The sequence below is a fragment of the Gaeumannomyces tritici genome, assembly GCF_000145635.1.
Source record: "Gaeumannomyces tritici R3-111a-1 unplaced genomic scaffold supercont2.7, whole genome shotgun sequence".
NCBI lineage: Eukaryota > Fungi > Ascomycota > Sordariomycetes > Magnaporthales > Magnaporthaceae > Gaeumannomyces > Gaeumannomyces tritici.
In genome coordinates this window covers 1,197,511-1,213,165 of record NW_008804551.1, presented here as the reverse complement: position 1 = coordinate 1,213,165, position 15,655 = coordinate 1,197,511, and the positions used below count along the sequence as shown (strand labels likewise).

Sequence of the window (15,655 nt, the reverse complement as noted above, 5' to 3'; positions counted from 1 at the left end):
ACCGCGTCCACCCTGTGGCCGCCGCCGCCGCCGCCGCCGCCGCCACTACCCTTGCCGTCGTCACTGTCGCCGTCGCCCTCCTGCCGCACAAACGAGATGGTGGTGGTGAAGATGCACCGCCCGCGCTGCCGCGCCTGCACCGTGCGCGTCGCGAAGCTGCGCCCGTCGCGCACCCGCTCCACGTGCAGCAGGATGGGCACGTCGGCCGAGCCCGCCAGCAGGAAGTAGCAGTGCATCGAGTGCACCAGGAACCGCGCCGGCACCGTCCTCTGCCCGGCCGCCAGGCACATGGCGATCACGGCGCCGCCGAATATGCCGCGGGCGCCGGGCGGCAGCCACGGCGGCCGCGTGTTGGTGAAGACGTCGGGCCCCAGGACCGAGAGCTCCGTCACGTCCAGCACGTGCTCGATCTGCGCCCGCGACGCGTCTTCGGGCGGCGGCCGGACGAGCGTCGGGTAGGTGGCCGGGCCGGCGGCGGCGGTGCTGTTGGGCTTGTCGGCCATGGTTTTTTGAGGGGGTGTGAGGGTGCTGTTGGTGGAGTTTTCGCCCTGGAGACCCTCTAATTGGAAATCCGAATGGGAGGCCAATTGCTGGAGCTAGCTGTATCAATGTCGACACTACAACGACGAACTGTATGAGCTTGAAAAAAAAAAAAAAAGACAATGCAGCCCCAAAATAATCAATGCCGATCGATGAAACGACGGCTGATGATATAATCTGAACGAACCCGAACCTGGATGCCGAGCCCAGATGGTTTTACCCGCAACGGAACGTGCGCGGACGCGTTGCGACCAGCAACCTGGTCCTGGGGCCAGCTTGTCTGAGCCGAGGTTCGGCGACGTGGATCCCTCCAAGCTGCACGGCCAACCTAAAAAAAAATGGATGAATCCGATTGGAAGCTGCTGACGGCGTTCAATCCGAGGCTTGATCCGAGGCTTGATGGTAAAAGATGGATCGATTCTTGCTGCTTCAATTAGGAATCCCAAAGCTGGCCCCCCGGTTCCATTGCAATCCAACGGTCCATTATGCGCACGTGATATTCGCAGGCAAACCTCGGTCCCCCTGTATGGAGCCCCTGAATCACGCTGCTGCCCCTTTGATAAAAGGGGCTAGTTATGCCAGCCATCTCGTCTCGCCGTCCAGTCCAGGAAGTGCACCCTCAGAGAAACGACTTTAAATGGTCATGTTCGTAATAATGAAACTATAAACGGCTGTCAACAAACAGATATTGATTAGGTACACTGCAACAACCCTCTAGTCCTGATCTTTTCGCCCACGCTCATTTCACCCCACGACCGTGAAGAGTAATACAAACACACAAATCCACTTCTTCTCTATACACCCCTTATACAGACCACCCCTTCTCACTCGTCCGCAGCACCCCCGACAACGGTATTGTCACCATCAAAGTCCTGGTAAATAGGCTCCAGGCCGTCCCACGCGCTCTTGTCGCCCTTGCTTGCCCGCTCCCTCGCGGCCCAGTACCCGCCGTTGAACTTCCAGTACTCCTCGCCCGTGATCTCGCACTTGGCCTTGGAGAACCACGCGGGCTTGAACTCCTCCCCTTTGGCCTCCCTCACGCGCCTGCGCGCTCGCTGCGCCTCCTCCAGCCTGTTCTTCTCCTCGCCCGCGTCGTCGTACCTGCCCTCCTCCATCGCCCTCTGGTCCGGCCGGAACCTCGAGTCCGTCGGCGCCAGGTGCGGAGCTAGCTTGTCGTCGATGTGGTTGAACGTCAACACAAATGGCGTCAGGTTGAACGGGATCCCCTTGGGTCGTGGGTTCGCCTGCCACACGAGGAAGGCCTTGTTCTGGTCTGTTATTTCGCCCCGGTGCACCGTCTCGTTCTTGTCCCCGCTCTCCTCCACCGTGGCCTCGTACCCGGGCGTCGGTCGCGCGTAAAGCTTCGAGTTCCACCGCCCGCCCAGTGACACCCTGACCCGCCCGCTCGCGTCCTCGATCTTTCCGCCGATCAGGAACGCTGACGACGCCTTCCAGCCCCGCACCTTGAAGTCGATGTGGCACACTTCTCCCGTCGTCCAGTTCTTGATTTCCATGGGGCCGTAGTTGTCCACGACCGGGTTGCCCGTGATGATGCCAATCACAGACGACGTCACCTTCTTCCACGTATAAAAGTCCTCCTTGCCTCCCGACTTGGGTCGCACCTTCAGGAACCATGTGCCAAGCGGGTTCACATCAAAGGATCGCCCGTAGAATTTGGACTTCACCGCCGACTCGCCATAGTACGTCCAGTTGGGTGACTCGGCCCACGCCGCGCCGACGGGCGGATGGTGGCTGACCTGCTCAATGAAGAAGCGGTAGTTCCTGTCCGGGCGCACGTACTCGAATGTCTCTCCCAGGAGCGGGTTGAAAGGCTTGGCCACTCGGTCGATCGTCGACGCGTACTCGCTGGCCGCGAACGCCGCCACGTACACTAACCGCTCGATCGAATCTGTCCGCTCCGCCGCAAGGTCCAGCAGGTCGGCGTACTCCATGTCCTCACCGCAGCGGTAGAGAAGCGAGGTGGGCTCGTTGAAGGTTACGGGCAGTGTCATCTTGGACATATCTTTGCCAATCATGGATTTGAGGATTCCCTGTTACAGCAACCACCATGTCAGTAGGCCAAATCTCTTGGTTGCGACAGCGCATCAGGCAAGGGACAAATGACTGACCCATAGGGAAATCTTGGGCCGATTGTCGGCATCAATCTTCAGCTTTGTCCTGATGCCGTTCTCGTAGCCAATAAAGGAGCTGCTGATGTCGAGGCCCGTCGTAACAACCACTTGGCTATTGTCGCTGATGGCAGCCGTTTCCGAGGGCGGCATCCCTGGCTCGACATCGACCTCACCCGCATCCACGGCATCGAAAAAGACCTCGTCATCGTCTTCCGAGTCCGAGTCGGACATGTTGGCCACTTGCGCGAGCGCCGTCTGCCGGCGGCTGAGATTGCTGATTGCGGGCGACTTGGCGTCGACGACGGCGGTGGTGTGTTTGTCGGGTCGGGGCGTTTCTTGAGCATCGGCCGCCGCAGCTTCCGACTCGAGGAGAGCCGGCGACGACGTCAAGCCAAGACCCTCGGCCCTTTGGACCTTCTCCTTTTCCTGCTCGTCGAGGGCGCCTGCTTGGATAACCTCTTTGAGCATCCGCTTGGCCGCCTTCTTCTTTTGCTCAGCCTCGCCCACGCGTGCTTCCAGCTCCTCCTGTTCGCGTGCCACCTGCGCCATGCTCTCTTCCCACATACGGCGCATGTCCACCTCACGATCGAGTCGGTACTGCCAATACGCATCGCGGTCCCGCGAGATGCGCAACAGATCGCCCACGAGACCCGTCAGCGATCGGATCGCAGCGTCGTACGTCTGCAGTGCCTGTGCTGTTTGCGGGTCCGACAGGGAGGTGTTCGGCGCCCTCTCCGCCTCTGCCATCATGGCCGCATTGACATGTGATAGCGTCTCGAGCTGCAGTCGCGCCGACTGTGCCGTGATATTGAAGGCGTCTTTGGTCGCCGTCGGCGGTCCCTGGCCATGGCCCTGCCCGCTCGAGTCCTCCTCGTCATCGTCATCGGCGTCGTCATACACCGTCGGCGCCGTCCCCGTGCCCCTGTGTCCGCCATCCGTCTCAAAGGTGACGTCGCCGTTGTTGTCGTCGCCAGCCTCGCTTCCTCCGACAGTGCTGGGCCCCGTACGGCTGTGTGACACCTTGGAGTGCATCCTCGACATTTGCAGACTCCCTCGGGGCTTCGATTCGGCGATACTGGCGCTCTCACTGGCTGCCTCGCTGCCACCGTGCGAGTGCTCGGCCTTGGCCTGGGCCAGCAGCTCGGCTTCGCGGACGCGCTGTCGGTCCTCTTCCTTCTGTTGGTCCTTGGTCCACTGGATCGAGTTGTTGAGAGCCCAGAACCAGCGCTTCGCCTCGACTTCGTGATTGGCTTTTAGCGTGTACTTGACTGACGATTTGCCTATAATCTCGAACTTGGTCTTCTCATCAGGACTCATGTGGAGCCGCGCGATGCGCATGTTGATAGCACCACGGCAGGCGGATCCGGCATCGTCTTGGTGCTTGTAGTAGCTAAGAACGCCGTCCTCGAGCACAAACCAGCGCAGCTGGTACCCTTTGCGGTAGTTGGTCCACTTCTTGAGGTAGCCCTTCATCTCACGGGCCTCACGGCCTGCCAGCGGGTCTCCGGGGGATGCAGATGCGACGCCCTGAGAGGCGGCTTGTCCAAGGACCGTCTTCTCTTGAATGCCCCGCTGGGCAGCCACGGCGGCGGGAGACTTCTTGAGCATGGCCTTGGTGACGTCGTCTTTGGTCACATCCTGTGGCAGCTTGCCCTTGCGGTCCCGGCGGAAGGGGTCGGCGCCGTGCAGAAGCAGTACCTGTATGAGCCTATTGTCCTTGCGCCTTGCGGCCTCGTGCAAAAGGGTGCCGCCAGCCTGAACCGTCGTTGGGTCCGAGGCAAACTCGGTAGCGTTGATGTCCAGGACGGTCTTGACGCGAGGCTCCTCGAGGAGGTCCTCGAGTCCCTTATAGTCGCCACCTGCGATCATGTGCTGAACCTGCTTGATCTTGTCGTCGGCGAACATGGAGCGGGAGAGTTGCAGCTGCTGGAAAATGTCTGGGTTCCGGGCGAGGTCGAGGGGGAAGCGGCCCTGGTGGTTTGCTATGGCGTCGTTGATGTTCTCTTGCTCCAACAGCAAGCGTACGACCTGCGAGCGGCCCTGGATGGCGGCCATGTGGAGCGGGGTGTTGCCATCCTTGTCGCGCGCGTTGACGTCGATCAGGCCTGAGCCATCCGAAAGAATGTACTCGACGACGGGGAGCTCGGCGCACTGGATGGCTAGGTGCAGAACTGTGGTGTCTTCCAGCGGGACGACGGGGCCGAGAGAGGCAGTGCTACCACGACGTGCGCTGCCGGAGGATTCGCGGATGGTCTTGGATATCGAGGCCGTGTCACCACTTCTCAGCGCCTCGACGACGCGGAATTTGCGCACCGATTGCTCGAGCGAGGCGCCCTTTTCCGGTAGCGCTGGGTTGGGCCTTGCAGCGGAGATGCTTGGGGCGTGCTGGTATGATGGTGCGCGGCCGGCCGAGGCGCCACTGATGGACAGCCTTTGGCCGTGGCCCTTGGACGAAGACTGTTGCGACATTGCAACCGAGACCTGCGAGGGTTGTGCCGTCAGGGCAGGCTGGCCATGCTGGGAAGAGCCCTCGTCCGAGTTGGTGTCGTCGTCGCCGCTCTTGTCCCTGCTGCGCCGGAGCAGCGATAGCGCGGCGGCAGATCTGGATCGCTTGTGCTGGCTGCGGGCAGAGGAGGCAAAGTTGTCTTGTCAGCCGATCCAGCGCGCCGTCAGGTCCGTCATCTCATGGATATTGTCTCAGTCACATGCAAGTGGGAGGGCGGGGCGCCGAGACAAACCTGGTGTCGCCAGCGTCCGACATGGCGCCTAGCGTCGCTTGTGGGCGGCCAGATACTACTATAGTGAGTCTCTAGTAGGTAGAGGTGGGTGGGTAGAGGTAACCTAGAGATGTGCTCGAGGCCGCCCGTCGTGTAGCGGACGAGGCCAATTCGCGGCTGCGTGTCCACAAATCAAAGCTGTGCCCCGCCAATTCAGGACGCCAGCGTCGAGCGAGTGGATCCGATGAGGTGATGCAGATTCGCTGCGAAGTTGCACTGAAGACTGATCTAAAGTGCGGAGACGGGATCGAAGACGGGATGATGGGTGCTGCATAAAAGGAGGACACGACAGAGAGCTTGGTTGGGGACGAATTGACTTGTAGGCGGACAGTGTTGAGCTCCTAGCCCGTTTAGTTCCTTGATGTCTGGTGCCTTGACGCAGGCGCCAACACCAGCGCTGACCCATCGTCAGTTTCAGTTTCCCCCACCGCACGAACCGCAAAGCACAGCCTCACTCCACCCCAAAGCCCCGCCATGGTGCGGCACAAGCCAGCCAACAGACAAGGAGCTCTCGGCTCATGGTCAGCGGCGAACAACGTCATCATTCCTTGGCGTTGCATTAGCCAATTTGGTCAAGCGGAGGGGGTAGCCCTTGCATATGTTTATTGCCGTCAACTTTATCCTCCATCAGAATGACGGCTGTCCATTAGTCACACGTCTGACGAGGCCTTACGAGCATGCCAAATAGAGATTTCACCGTATCAAGATGAATTTCGCTATCCCTTAGCTTCTACGAGCACCACAGAAAAGATCACAGTCCCAGTCAGTGCGATGGGACGGCTCCATTTAGAAATAAGAACAAGAGCAACAACAGGAATAATAACAAAAATAATAACAAGAATAGGAAAGCCATTGGCACCAACAAATTCTAATGCTAGGACCTGTAAGACTGCCATTTTTTGTTGTCGGCGTGGCTTCCTGTGGCAAGAAATGCTAGAAATTGAGCTCAGAGCCATCGAGCATGGCTTCTCAAGTCGCGAAAATGCAAGAATCTTGTTCTCTACCCAACAGCTATTTTGGCCGCATCAAGCCCGTTCAGAATTCCATATATTAGGCAGTCACTCCCGAATATATTATGGCCTCAACTCGACCATGAGTACGGTAATCTGGAGGATAGAGCCAAGTCTACCCATCTGAGGCAGCCATGTTAACAGGCCCTATAACGTTCGCCTTTTATTTCCCCTCCCTGGCCCATTGTGCTTCCTCCTTGATCTGCTAGACCTCCTCCTTCATTGCCAGCTATTTTTTGTTCTTGATCCTCTCCTCCATTTCTTTGATATCTTCTTTGATCCTTTCTCTGATCTTGCGTCTTTCCTCCACCATTCACTTGCTGTCCTCGCCACCCTCGATTTGCTTGACCTCCTCCTGCACCCGCTCGACCTTATTCTTGTCCTCAGCCCCTTGCGCAATCTTCTCTTCGACCGGCTGGATGGCCTCCTCGGCCTGCATGGGGGCTTTGTCAGTCACGTTTATCTCCTCGACGTTCTCGTCAGCCTTGTCGATGCCCTTCGGCTCGCGCCACTCGACAAAGTTCTCTCCACCCCATCCGCCGGTCTCCTCGCCCAGATTGTTGTACGTGACGGTGACCTGCGGGTTGGTATAGTCGGGATCCTGCGCCACCTCCCGAAGCCAGGCGAGCACCGAGTCCATGGCCTTGATCATGATCAGCTCACCGATGCCGGTCTCGCCCGAGCTGTAGACCGGACAGCCAAACGACGTGAAGGCGCCCACCTTGGGGTTGCCCTCGGCGCCAGAGATGGGTATGTCCAGCGGCTCGTCGGAAAGGATATAGGCTCGGCCGCGCTGGGGATCAGAGTGTTAGCACAAGGATAGACATTTATGATGTGGACATAATGGGAAGTAGAGGCCTCACATCTCTCAGGAACTCCTTGAGGCCGGCAACGCGACCCTGCGTGCCGTCGAAGAAGCCTCCCAGCGAAACAAACGAGCCGAGGCGGGGACCCCACTTCTCCCAGTTGTCCTCCTGGTCGAGGAACTTGTGCACGGCGTCGGCGCCGTCGCAGATGCCGATCACGTCGACGACGGCCCCCTCTCCTAGGGCCGTAGGTAGGAACTCGTTGAACAGGTACCGGACATGCTGGGCCGGTGTGTGGTTGCCGGGGACGCGGTTCTCCTCGCGCGTCGGGTGGCCATAGTGCACGGCGCTGGGCATCGGGACCGCATCGCGGCTCCACTCGTTGAGCGCCCGGCGGCCCTGCGGCCACCACCAGAGCTGGCCCGTGTTGGCAAGCACGAGGCCCGGCGGCGCCGCGCCGCCTTCCGGAGATGCGAGGGCCTTGGCGAAGTTGACGAGCGAGCCGGCGCCGACGCCACCGGGACCGCTAACCATGCGATAGGCCAGCACTCCCAGGTCCTGGATAGACTCGCCGACCACGATGACGACGCGGGAGCGGCACGACAGGTCCTGGCTCGCAAAGATGGGCACGTGGGCGCCCTCGGGACCCGCGCCGATGGGGAGGCGCAGCTTGGCAAGGCCGGTGGCCTCGAGGCGCGAGTGAATCTCCTTCTCGAGGACCTCTGATGGCGAAGTTAGTCAGGCATGACGAGTCGCGGGCAGGTCGGAGCGAAGTGATGGGAGGGGAGACGGTGCCGAGTGCGAGACCTACCATGGAAGGCGAAGCGCTGGCGCTCGTTCCAGCGATTGTTCTTAGTGAGGAAGAACTTGTAGTAGAACTGGGGCTCCGCGATGTTGCGAACCTCGTCGATGTCGTTGATGAAGTAGCTATGTCAGGTGCCGGCACGCCGTCAGTATCTTTTCACTCGCACCTTCCTGAGCAGGAACCTTACCCAAGCTTCGCAAGATCCGGCTCGAAAGCCGGATCTTTTGGTAGGTTATCCCACAGGCGTTTGAACATCTTGGATGTTAGTTCGGGTGCAGGTATGATGGAAGTGGTTGTGTATTCTGGTTGGAAAGTTGGAGAGTTGGGCGTTGGTCGCAGAGGTCGAGGTTGAGGTTGAGAGGAAACCAACCAGTTCCGGAGTGAGGTGCAGTCATATATAGAAGTTCAATGCTTTCAAACGAGACCTGCTCTCTACCCACACGGGCAGTAGCTACCCGGGCTGCACCAACTCGGGCAAACATCAGATAGAACACAAAAAACAACCGCAATGATCAGGATGCAGACTCAAGAACAACGCAGATTCCTATGCGCCTATGTCTTCTACAACAAGTTCGTACATGGTATATATGAGGAATAGGAGACTGCAGAAATAAGGTATCCCCGGGATATGTACCCACAGCCACACTTGATCCGCTGGTTCGAGTCACCTGCGGAGCGAGAGCCGTTTGCACTCGCTTCAAACGGCAATCTGCTGCCTGCCGCTGGACAGCTTTTCAGTGCCCAAGACCCAAGTCCCCATCCTGGAGCTATCCCAGCATTTTCTTTCTGGATATCACCACAGCACCAATGATTCCCCCCTCTACCAGCTGGCCTTCTTGACACCTGGAATATGCCCCGCGAGGGCTTGTAACCTGAAGTTGAACTGTTCGAGCAAGAAAACAGCATATTAGCACCCCGAAGCCACGCGGAACCTGCCACAGACCCCCGTGTTCCCCGCAATGACAGGGTGTCGCCCTCCTTACCCTCGTGAGCTTGAAGTCCCTCAACACACCCCTCGTCTTGCCGCCAAGTATACACCTGTTCCGGATCTGCGTCGGCCTCGTGTACGCGTGCATCTGGGTGAGCTGGAGCTGCGCCTCGGCCCGCATGCGCGGCGGGAGCGTCGTGTTGCGGATGATATATCGCAGCGCTTGCCTAGAGAGTTCGGGGCGGTCGTCGCGGCGTCAGCCATGGGTCTCCTTTGCTCTCTCCCTCTCAATCCTCAATTGGCTTTGTCGCCCCCGCCAGCCGAGCAGGAAACAAGAACTGCTAGGGGGTCGGGCCAGGCTCGGGAGCAGATGGACGCACCTCTCCGGCTCGAACTGCTCAAAGATCTTGCGCTTGGTGTGGTCTCGCACCACCCTGGTTTTGATCGTGCAGCCCAGGTCGAGTTTTTTCGATCGGAACATGGACATCTTGGCGGTGGTTTAGCTGTCGTTGGTCGATCAACGGAATCGCGCTGGTCTCCAGAATGGACTTCCCCTCGATGTTGGTATCCATACTGGCGCGACTTCGGAGACCCTTCTTGGTGCATGGCTAGTCACGTGTAGATAACAGATGCTCATCAGTTCCGTTCGCCATCCCCGCCCTCCTATTGGTCAGCCAACTCCTTCTTTGACGCTAAACCTTTTTTCACAAATTGACGGCGAGGCGTGATCATTCTCTATTGATTAGCGGATTCCTTCTCCAACGCTAACACTCTTTCACACATCTTTGGTAGAGGGATAACTTGTCCATGAGCCTTGCAATGGAACGATGCTACAGCTCGTCAAACGTAATCAGTGTGGGATAATAGTACTAGCAACACCATCCTCTCCCAGAGTTCATGACATGCGGAGATTCTCAGCTGTTTCGTCCAGCTTCGCTTGCAGAAAGGGGACTAGAAGGATAATATTCTCGAGTTTCCGGAGCTACAAAGAGCCTACAGCTTTAAGGGAAGAAGCCAGAAAGGAAAGCAAAGACGGCTATCGAAAAGCGCGTACCATGGATAAGAAGTCTCCTCCCGCTGTCGTTTCCGTTATTCTCTCCACTCCGCTCCATTCGGCGCACCCGCATCTTTCGCGATGCCTGCCTGCTTATCATCCATCATGAGCCATTCAGGAATAGTATAGAGGTATATGCGTAGCGTGTTTATGTACTGGGTAGGATATCCTGGGGCATCCGTACAGACGTGATAAATAAGGGGTATATGAGTCATATGGGTATAGGGGTATACTAGATACAAGATACACAAAAATACAGTCACCAGAGGTGGGGGGCGGGCAGCGGGGCCCCGCTCACAGAGCATAGTTCTCCGTGTGCAGGTAGATCTCCTCGAGCATTTCGTCGCCCCAGATCTCGGCCTGCAGGCGCGCGACCGTGTTGGCGACGCCGACGCGCATGGCCGCGGGCCCGCACACGAAGACGGCGGTGCGCCGGCCCAGTATCCCGCGCCCGTCCGCCCCGCCCGTCGCCCACTCCTTGAGCATGTAGCCCAGGTCTGGCCGCCCGTACTCGACGCTCCAGCCGCCGTCGATCTGGTGCGGGATCGGGAACGCGAACCGCATCAGCGACTTCTGGAACTCGGTCGGCGTCTCGGGGAACCCGAACTCGAACCCGGACGGCGGGCCGAACGTCGACGTCGGCCGCGTGCCCCGCTGCAGCTGCGGCGCCGGCCGCAGCGTGTTGCTGGGCAGGTCGGTCCGCAGGTGTGCCAGCTCTGGGGGCCGCGGTGCATCTGTCGAGGCGGGCTTGCTCTCTTGCTTCTTATCCGGGTCGTCATACGGCTGCTGCTGTTGCTCCCTCTGGAGATCAGGTGTGGCATTGCCGTCTGATGTACTTGGTGGCACGAGGTGCTGCGATAAGCGGTTGTGGCCTGGCGAGCCGGGCGGCGCATACTGGAAGGTGGGTACATCAAGACGCGGCTGCATGGCAGGGAAATGGAACTCGCCCTTCTTGTCCATCGAACCTTTGCGGTCCGACGGTGCCTCGCTGGCCTGCTCCATGCTCATGTCACGGCCCTCAAGCTGCCGAAGGGTATCTTCTGCCACCGAAGCCCTGTCCTTGTTGGCCAGCGGCGGCGGCGGCGGGTGCTGCTGCCCTTGCGATGAGATGTTGTGCGGCTGCAAGTACTTCTGTTGTGGGAGCGCCGTAATCCTGTCTTCATCCTCGGCACGCAGCTCGCGCTCGCGGTCTGGGTCGCCACGAGCCTCGGAGTGGATGAATGCAGAGTTGCGCTTGGACGCGATGCCAGCCACGAATCCGTCCAGCTTGTCGTGGAACATATTGCTGAGTGGCCTCGGTGCCCTCTGGGGCTGAAATCCCTGGGGGAGGAACTGATGCTGCTGGCGCACCGCCGCCGTGACGAAGAACTTGCACGTCACACTCTCGGGCGGGGCGGCCTCACGGCAGATGCGGAGCTCCTCACGGAACCAATCCATGGCCTCGAGACGCTTGAGCGCCCAAACAACCACGATCTTCTTGGTGATGGCCTTGCCATCGCGCATGCGCTTGATGAGGTTGAGGAGCTGGGACATGAGGGCAGTCACGCCGCTGCCGCCTGCGATAAGGATGACGGTGTCGAAGGCGGCCAGGTCCCGCCGCATGCCGCCGTAGGGGCCGTCGAGGAAGGCACGGTAGGTGTGGAAGGGCCCCTTCTCGATCGCCGTCTCGAGGACCTTGCGAGTGAAGCCGCCATAAGGGCGGAACACCAGCACGCAATCGCGGTAGTTCTCTCCGTACTCGGACGGGAAGTCTTCGCTGCAGAGCGACGAGATGGTGAATGGGTGGTTCTCAAAGAGCGAGATTCCCGGCATGCGGAGGTACACAAACTGCCCAGGCTTCCAGCGCATCTGCGTTGGGATCGTGATCTTCACGGCATTTTCGCTCAGGAGCGTGATGGCGGCCTCGTCGCCCACCATGAATGCCATGCGCCACGGCTTGGTCCAGTTGAGGTTGAAAACCCTCAGAATGGCGCAGACAAAGAATATGGCCAAGGACGCATAGAGATAGCTCCAGGAGTTGAGGAAGTTCTTGGTGTGCCAGAACAGAACGGCAATGTAGATTAGACCGACCGGGACGTGGAGCATAACAAAGATCTCGTACGCGATGCGGCGGATGAATGGGAGCGATGCGATACAGAGCCACACGAGGGGGACGAGGCAGGCGATCCCAGTACCGTAGATAGCACCGCTGCCCTCCGGGAAGAGCTTTGAGAATACATCGAGGCCGCCATCGTCCCAGACCGGCTGTACATAGAAGGGGATCGTGTGGACGAGCGACAGGAAGAGGCATAGGTAGCCTCCCCATCGATGGAAAACGTTGAGTCGCTCAGGGCCGATCCCGGTGATCATGGTGAGGAGGTTTGCCTTGGTGCTGGTGGCAATGATCCAAGGCGTCAAGGCTACTGCGATCATTCCAGCCCTGACGGCAAGGGGTGGCGACCCAAACTTGATGCTCTGCCAGTATAGCGGCTGCAGAATGAAGCAGTATATGGTGGCGAAGATGGTAGCGACAGTGACCACGGCAAGCACCGCCAGGGATGAGAAAGTGAAGCGGTGCTTGTGCCACCTGATATCGGGGATCGGTCGGTAGAAAATCCAGCGGAAAAGCGCGAGAGTGTCGTTGACGAAACCGACCGAGGACATGTGCGCCTTTGGTCGGAACGCCATCTCCTCCTTGCCGCCCTCCTCGGGGAAGAAGTGACGCCCAGATGTACGCCCTGTGTGTAGTGCTTCCTCCTGCTGCTGTTGCTGTTGCTGCAACTCCTGCTCGATGGCGTATGTTTGGTTCCAGTGTTGCTCGACCTCCTGCTTATATATGGCCTGGCGGATTTTGTCCTGCCAAAAGTGCCACACCCTCGTGAACAGAACGCATGCCGTCAATGCCAGGGCGAAGTAGGTCCAACCCAGTCCGTACTTCCCTGACTCGGTCCATGGGTCGACCGTGTTGGCTTCGATTTGACCCGGCGGACTGAGTGGTGTTAATGGTATGTAGATACGTTTTGCTAGTTGCGAGAGAGCCGCGACCGAGCTCTCGACGAGCCCTGCGGCTCGTGGTTGTTGTACTAGGGCCGCCATTGAAATTATATGTCGCCAGATCCAATATGAAACCACGACAGTGGCTCGAAAATGTGTCTAGTTGGCGCACACAGGGCCGACTAGACACGGATCTTGCGGTTCAGATCGATGTGGACATGAAGTGCCGTCACCTCGAGTCTCCGTGTTGGCGCAGCAAGGCGGAGATGCTAGGCCCAGTTCCCTTTTCTCCCTTTCGCATAGCGGCAGGGCCAGACTCTCGTGTGTCGATGATCGTTTGCGTTGGTGTCGAGGCGGCAGGCGGAGGGAAAACGAGCGAGGGGCACGAGTTCCTAGGCACGTGGCTAACAAGGCCTGACCCAAGGTTGACACAGCTAACAGAGTAGTGTGTATGGAAAGCGCATTGGGCGTTGTGAGGACTAAAAGAAGGCCGATCTTCTTCGGAGTGACGGGGCAACAACTCGACCAGGAGAAGCGAAGGGGAGTTGGGGGCGGCTTGGAGGGTCGACCGGATATATGTGACGCAAAGATCTGTGATCGACGAGATTGTGGAGTCGGCGAGACAGCCCGATCACATCACACGGCGAACAGGGTGATAGACTAGGGACAGCCGCCGCGAGATAAATCGATAGCGCCGGACGGTTGAGGCTGAAGATTATAGTGGAATTCGAGCTCAATGGCGAAAGTCCCAATTCCAGTTTCTGGGGGCACCTCAAAAGGCACAAGAATTTGAGCTTCCAATGTCAGCAACAAGCACGGGCTCGAGGGAGGCACGCATGGCACCAGGCCCAGCGGCTGACCGCACTTTAATATTGGCTGGCCAGGTTGGTGGCTGTCCCCCGCTGCTGCATGTCACACAGAAGGTGGCCGGGGTGTGATGGGGATTGAGGTGACAGCCGACAGGGGTTCAACTCGAGCGGGTCGCCGGCGTGGACAGGGCAGAGGGGTGCGAGCAGGGAAGAAGAGGGGCCAACGCTATCGCTTCAGTTGGCTGCAGCTCTCCGCGTGGGCTAGCGGGAGGAGTGCAGCAGCTTGAAGGCCCTTTTCGGAAGCCGACAACAGGAGGCTCAGGAACTCTGCTGCTTGTTAGCTCCCGGACAATAGGCCGGCGCTGCAACGCGGGTGGAAACTCCACACCCTCTCCGCAGTGCAAGCTATCACAGAAGCGTCGGCCCTCGCGTGCGGCGGGTGCGAAAGACAGCCTAGACTAGCTCTTTTGTTTGGCTGATCTAGGAGTGCCGGGCAAGCCGGGCCACTGGGCACCACGGATAATATGAATGGCTGGTCCTTTTCTATTGGGAGAAAGGGATTGCGCATCGGGGTCAGCTTTGTGATCAGCAACCCGACATGCACGCGGCGCGCAGCAGTCCGAGTTAGGCAGGACACATCTGATCAAGCTTCGTGTGTTGGGGGAGAAGATAGGAAGAGAGAGGGGAAAGAAGAAGAAGAAAAAATAATCAACAACCAACGCTCCCCGGATACATGGACCGAGCACTGACAAGAAAGCCGATGCTACTGGGCACTCGGCGATGTTCCTAGGCGGGGAGGCGACACGGTGAGTTCCGACGGCGGCACATGGGCCATGGCCAGGATACATCAGATCAACAAGGGCCCATTGTGATATTGGCATGGCCAATCTGCTCGTCAAAGCCGACATCTTGAGGCGGGACCCCGCTTGCGGTCTGTCCTGGCGGGGGATCAAGAAGAAAACAAACAAACAGCAAACCCCCCAAGTTCTTTCCCGCATCGACCCCAACCGCTCGTCAAGTCAAGTCACCTTCGCCTATCTTGGATGCCTTGTGGGTTGTGGGTGGATGGGCAGGGGAGCCAGCCTTCTTTTCTCAGGGAATGCCTTGGCCCACTGATCGACAACCTATCGCGAGGGCCAGCCCGGAGGACCCCTGCTAGGCCAAGCACAAGAGCGCAGGGACGCCAACGCAAACAATCGGAGGGGAGAGGGTGGCGTTCGGTTGGGGGCCCAATTTCGAGCGCGAGAGGAGGATGGAGGGAGTGCTGGTGCTGTCGCCCACGATTGGCAGAGGGGGAAAAAAGGTGACGGTGCTGGTGGTGGGCGAACGACCCCAGCCGGCTCGACGACGTGACAACCTAGCGGCGGGGCGGGCCCTTGATTCGCCTGTGTATTTTTTGCAGAGCAGGGATCCATGTGGGGGGCGGGAAAGCGGTTAATTACGGGGTCTGATTGGAGCGCGCAGATCGATAGGCCCCACAGCCGCTCCCACGTCGAAGACGAAAGGGCCATTTGGCATTGAGCATTGAAGCCTGAGCTGGCGCAATTTCAGATGCTCTCTTTTGAGCAGCCCCAAGGCTACGGCATGTGCCTGAATGCTTGGTCTTCTTGTGGAGCTGGGATCCCTCGTCCAACAGTCGGTTGGGTCAACAATCCTCTTTCCTAGTTCGGCTTTCTGGTCTCCAGCTTTGATCCAGGGCCACAGCCAAGGACAGCAGCACACTGGAGACGGAGACAGCAGTCACACCGCCCTGTTAGGATGGATCAAGAACACTGAAGATATCAAGACGTGATTCACCGAGAGTAACATTCACTGGAGCGG

General features: G+C 58.9%; 6 protein-coding genes across 6 annotated transcripts in view; all 6 read right to left on the bottom strand.

Annotated features, from left to right (window-relative positions):
* GGTG_11726 (acyl-CoA thioesterase II) overlaps positions 1 to 503 on the bottom strand; it is a gene marked incomplete at both ends in the record, with an annotated part of 2,130 nt that extends 1,627 nt beyond the window's left edge. The window contains one exon of the mRNA XM_009229617.1: positions 3 to 503. Coding sequence (XP_009227881.1) covers positions 3 to 503 — 501 coding nt within the window. The remainder of the gene's footprint in view (positions 1 to 2) is intronic.
* A 665-nt stretch (positions 504 to 1,168) lies between these two features.
* On the bottom strand, positions 1,169 to 5,767 carry GGTG_11725 (hypothetical protein). Its single transcript, XM_009229616.1, has 3 exons — positions 5,411 to 5,767; positions 2,670 to 5,292; positions 1,169 to 2,591 (listed from the first exon to the last, which is right to left on the bottom strand). The coding sequence occupies exons 1-3, from the start codon at positions 5,431 to 5,433 to the stop codon at positions 1,365 to 1,367; spliced, it is 3,873 nt and encodes a 1,290-aa protein (XP_009227880.1). The 5' UTR covers positions 5,434 to 5,767; the 3' UTR covers positions 1,169 to 1,364.
* Positions 5,768 to 6,424: 657 nt separating this feature from the next.
* On the bottom strand, positions 6,425 to 8,604 carry GGTG_11724 (hypothetical protein). Its single transcript, XM_009229615.1, has 4 exons — positions 8,258 to 8,604; positions 8,077 to 8,192; positions 7,323 to 7,987; positions 6,425 to 7,252 (listed from the first exon to the last, which is right to left on the bottom strand). Exons 1-4 carry the CDS (start codon positions 8,323 to 8,325, stop codon positions 6,773 to 6,775), a joined length of 1,329 nt encoding a protein of 442 aa, XP_009227879.1. The 5' UTR covers positions 8,326 to 8,604; the 3' UTR covers positions 6,425 to 6,772.
* On the bottom strand, positions 8,589 to 9,559 carry GGTG_11723 (hypothetical protein). The gene is made up of 3 exons (XM_009229614.1): positions 9,379 to 9,559; positions 9,054 to 9,225; positions 8,589 to 8,953 (listed from the first exon to the last, which is right to left on the bottom strand). Exons 1-3 carry the CDS (start codon positions 9,483 to 9,485, stop codon positions 8,891 to 8,893), a joined length of 342 nt encoding a protein of 113 aa, XP_009227878.1. The 5' UTR covers positions 9,486 to 9,559; the 3' UTR covers positions 8,589 to 8,890.
* A 386-nt stretch (positions 9,560 to 9,945) lies between these two features.
* Positions 9,946 to 13,896, bottom strand: GGTG_11722 (ferric reductase transmembrane component 7). Its single transcript, XM_009229613.1, has one exon. The coding sequence runs from the start codon at positions 13,125 to 13,127 to the stop codon at positions 10,347 to 10,349; it is 2,781 nt and encodes a 926-aa protein (XP_009227877.1). The 5' UTR covers positions 13,128 to 13,896; the 3' UTR covers positions 9,946 to 10,346.
* Positions 13,897 to 14,292: 396 nt separating this feature from the next.
* GGTG_11721 (hypothetical protein) lies at positions 14,293 to 14,977 on the bottom strand (the record flags this gene model as incomplete). Its single annotated transcript, XM_009229612.1, has 2 exons — positions 14,585 to 14,977; positions 14,293 to 14,377 (listed from the first exon to the last, which is right to left on the bottom strand). Exons 1-2 carry the CDS (start codon positions 14,830 to 14,832, stop codon positions 14,293 to 14,295), a joined length of 333 nt encoding a protein of 110 aa, XP_009227876.1. The 5' UTR covers positions 14,833 to 14,977.
* Positions 14,978 to 15,655: the final 678 nt, after the last annotated feature.

Excerpts from the sequence above, each read along its gene's own strand:
- GGTG_11725 (XM_009229616.1), bottom strand. The coding sequence starts at position 5,433 with ATGTCGGACGCTGGCGACACCAG. Across the intron at positions 5,293-5,410 it reads TCGGACGCTGGCGACACCAG|CCAGCACAAGCGATCCAGAT; the intron begins GTTTGTCTCGGC and ends CTCTGCCCGCAG. Across the intron at positions 2,592-2,669 it reads GGCCCAAGATTTCCCTATGG|GGAATCCTCAAATCCATGAT; the intron begins GTCAGTCATTTG and ends TTGCTGTAACAG.
- GGTG_11724 (XM_009229615.1), bottom strand. The coding sequence starts at position 8,325 with ATGTTCAAACGCCTGTGGGATAACCTACCAAAAGATCCGGCTTTCGAG. Across the intron at positions 8,193-8,257 it reads CCGGATCTTGCGAAGCTTGG|CTACTTCATCAACGACATCG; the intron begins GTAAGGTTCCTG and ends CACCTGACATAG. Across the intron at positions 7,253-7,322 it reads TCAAGGAGTTCCTGAGAGAT|CGCGGCCGAGCCTATATCCT; the intron begins GTGAGGCCTCTA and ends TCTGATCCCCAG.
- GGTG_11723 (XM_009229614.1), bottom strand. The coding sequence starts at position 9,485 with ATGTCCATGTTCCGATCGAAAAAACTCGACCTGGGCTGCACGATCAAA. Across the intron at positions 9,226-9,378 it reads GAGCAGTTCGAGCCGGAGAG|GCAAGCGCTGCGATATATCA; the intron begins GTGCGTCCATCT and ends CGAACTCTCTAG. Across the intron at positions 8,954-9,053 it reads GGGACTTCAAGCTCACGAGG|TTCAACTTCAGGTTACAAGC; the intron begins GTAAGGAGGGCG and ends TTGCTCGAACAG.
- GGTG_11722 (XM_009229613.1), bottom strand. The coding sequence starts at position 13,127 with ATGGCGGCCCTAGTACAACAACCACGAGCCGCAGGGCTCGTCGAGAGC.